The sequence below is a fragment of the Dipteris shenzhenensis genome, chromosome 13 (genome assembly GCF_047967505.1).
Source record: "Dipteris shenzhenensis isolate YYH24624 ecotype China chromosome 13, Dip_SZ_1.0, whole genome shotgun sequence".
NCBI lineage: Eukaryota > Viridiplantae > Streptophyta > Polypodiopsida > Gleicheniales > Dipteridaceae > Dipteris > Dipteris shenzhenensis.
Window position 1 is genome coordinate 1,717,896 of NC_141608.1, and position 2,838 is coordinate 1,720,733.

General features: G+C 52.3%; 1 protein-coding gene across 1 annotated transcript; it reads left to right on the forward strand.

Annotated features, from left to right (window-relative positions):
- Positions 1–434: 434 nt before the first annotated feature.
- On the forward strand, positions 435–2,570 carry LOC147894910 (scarecrow-like protein 11). The gene has a single exon (XM_087384247.1). The coding sequence runs from the start codon at positions 435–437 to the stop codon at positions 2,568–2,570; it is 2,136 nt and encodes a 711-aa protein (XP_087240373.1).
- Positions 2,571–2,838: the final 268 nt, after the last annotated feature.

A 2,838-nucleotide genomic window follows, 5' to 3' on the forward strand; every position in this document is an offset into this window, starting at 1 on the left:
TCCCAGAGGGGGTGGATGGAGTCCATTGTGAGTGTTTAAACATTTCACATTTTATGCTATACGCATTTGGGTGGACTTACTCAAGATGTGGACTGAGGAAAGCGAGTCAAACCAGGGGTCAAAGGAGGCAAAGAGCAACAAGGTGGTACATAGGATGCAAGCAAGCAAGATATTTAAAGTTTAAAGGGCGAAGTGGGAAGCTTCGTGAGGAGGAAAAGGGAGTATGTCAGGCGTGAAGTAAGCAAAGAAGGTGGTGTGAAGAGATCCATTGTGTTGGGACAGGGAACTTAAACCGACTACTAAACAGACTTTTTGTAAGAACACACTACTACAAACACACAGATACATATGTATATATGTACACATTTACAAAGCTCCTACGCTTCCTCTTGCTAATTCCTTCTCCTCCTCGCTCTCTTCTCGTTCTCTCGTCCATGGCCACCTCCTCCTCTTCCTCCGACCCCCTTGACCTCTCCTCCTCCCACATGCTCCAATTCATCCATGATATCCTCATGGAAGAAGACCTCGGTGACCAGAAATGCATGCTCCACGAATCCACCGCCTTCTGTGCCACCGCTAAAGGCTTCTACGATATCCTCAATGCCGACCATTCCGACTTCGTAACGGCTTACGGTAACGCCTGCGCCCAACTCAATCCGGACACGGCTGGCTGGCCGGAGGCTTTGGAGCCCGCCGCCTTCCACTTAGACGTCGCCCATACGGACGTGGTGTCCGAAACACTAGAACATCCGTTATCTCCTGCTTCGTGGATGTCTTTTCATAGTGTAGTGTCTGAAACACTAGAACATCCGTTGTCTCCTGCTGCGTGGACGCCCAGTACAGGTGCGGGCCTCTTCTTCTCGGACCCTTCCCAGTTGCAACATGACGTTGCTGATCCCCTAAGCCGCTCTTCGAGTGGGTTTCCTCCAACGGACCTCCCTTTGAGTACAGAGACCGTACACTTGCTTGGCGATCGTCCCAGAGTGAGATTGAGGTCTCTGTCTGACATAATCCACGGCCCTTCGCCTTCTTCTTCGGTGAGCTTGGACAGGTCCGCTAGCATGGAGGAATATCCAAGACATTCGTTTGACAGACTTCCAGCCGCGCCATTGGCGATGCGTGGCGATGCGTTCGTTCCCGACTCGCTTGGAGAACTCAAGGCTCCTGTTTCAGAAACCCTCTACCAGGATATTGAAAGCAGGCATCCGAACGTGGCGCAAAATATGCAGCCCTGCGTGTATGGTAACTTGCCGCACACAATTACGGGAGAAGCTGGAGTTTCATCGTTGGAAATGCAATGGAGTGCGGAGACAGATCCGAAATTGCATCGGAAGGGGAAGATTTCGTTCAATCTTAGAGACAGAGACAGACGAGAGACTTCAGACGCGATCGTAAAGTCAGGGAAGAATGTCGTTACTGTGGATCTTAGAGCGCTGCTGCTCGATTGTGCGCAAGCAATAGCTGCGAACAACCTCAGGAAAGCTCAGGAAACGATACAGCTGATCCGGCAACATTCTTCAGTCACGGGCACAGCGTCGCAACGTTTGGCAAACTATTTTGCGGATGCTCTAGTTGCTCGCCTGTCTGGGAACGGGCCGCGGTTGTACGCGATGACGGACAACCGCGCATCAGCACTAGCGTTGTTGAAAAGCCACTACTTGTTCGTCAAAGTGTGCCCTTTCATTCAGATTTCGTACTATTTTGCAAACTTTAACATCTTGAAAGCAGCCGAAGGTGCGTCGCGGCTGCACATCGTGGATTACGGCATTATGTATGGGTTGCACTGGCCAGGCCTGATGCGTGCTCTTGTAGAGAGAAGAGGAGGGCCGCCACAGCTGAGGATCACAGGTATAGAGTTCCCACTCATAGGGCCAAGGCCGGCGGATAGACTGGAAGACACGGGCCGACGATTGGCAGAATACGCGAGAACTATCGGGATCCCGTTCGAGTTCCAGCCAATGGTCGCAAACAAATGGGAAGAGGTGCAAGGGGAGTCGCTGCAGCTGCGGCGCGACCAGGACGAGGTGCTGGTGGTGTTTTCCATGTTCAGGCTGCGGCATCTGATGGATGAGACAGTGATGGCGTCGTGCCCGCGGCAACGAGTGCTGCACAATATGAGGCAGATGAATCCTAATCTGTTCGTGCAGGGATTGGTGAACGCGGGGTGCAATGCGCCCTTCTTCGTGTCGAGGTTCAGGGAGGCGATGTTTCACTTCTCGAGCATCTACGATGCGATAGAGGCGACAGCGAGCAATGAGAGCGAGAGGGAGGAGAGGGAGCTGATGGAGAAGGAGATATTCGGGAGGGAGATAATGAGCGTGGTGGCGTGCGAGGAGCAGGAGAGGCTGGAGAGGCCGGAGACGTATAGGCAATGGCAAGCGAGGACGCAGAGGGCGGGCTTCGAGCAGCTACAGCTGAATTCAGGCATGTTCAGCAAGACCATCGCTCTGCTTTCCAACTTCCATAAGGATTTCGTAGTCGACAGAGATGGATGCTGGTTGCTGTTGGGATGGAAAGGCCGCATCATGTACGCGCTCTCGGCTTGGAGCCCTTCCTCCTCCTGCTCCTGATAGATCCGATCGATCGACCTCCTTGTTGTTGTATCGTTTACAGATCGTCCTCCTTCTCATCGATCATCTCCGGCTCTCGATCGACCTCCTTGTTAATCTTTGTATCGTTTACACGCAGCGGCTGCTGCGTAAATTCATTGATTTCTTCCTGTGGTTATGGCTTCCTGCACTTCCGGATTCTAGTTTGTGTAATAACTCCTCTGAGATAACAGCTCCGACCCTCCTGTTGCCTTCTCATCGACAAAACCTTCGTAGATAACACACTGCT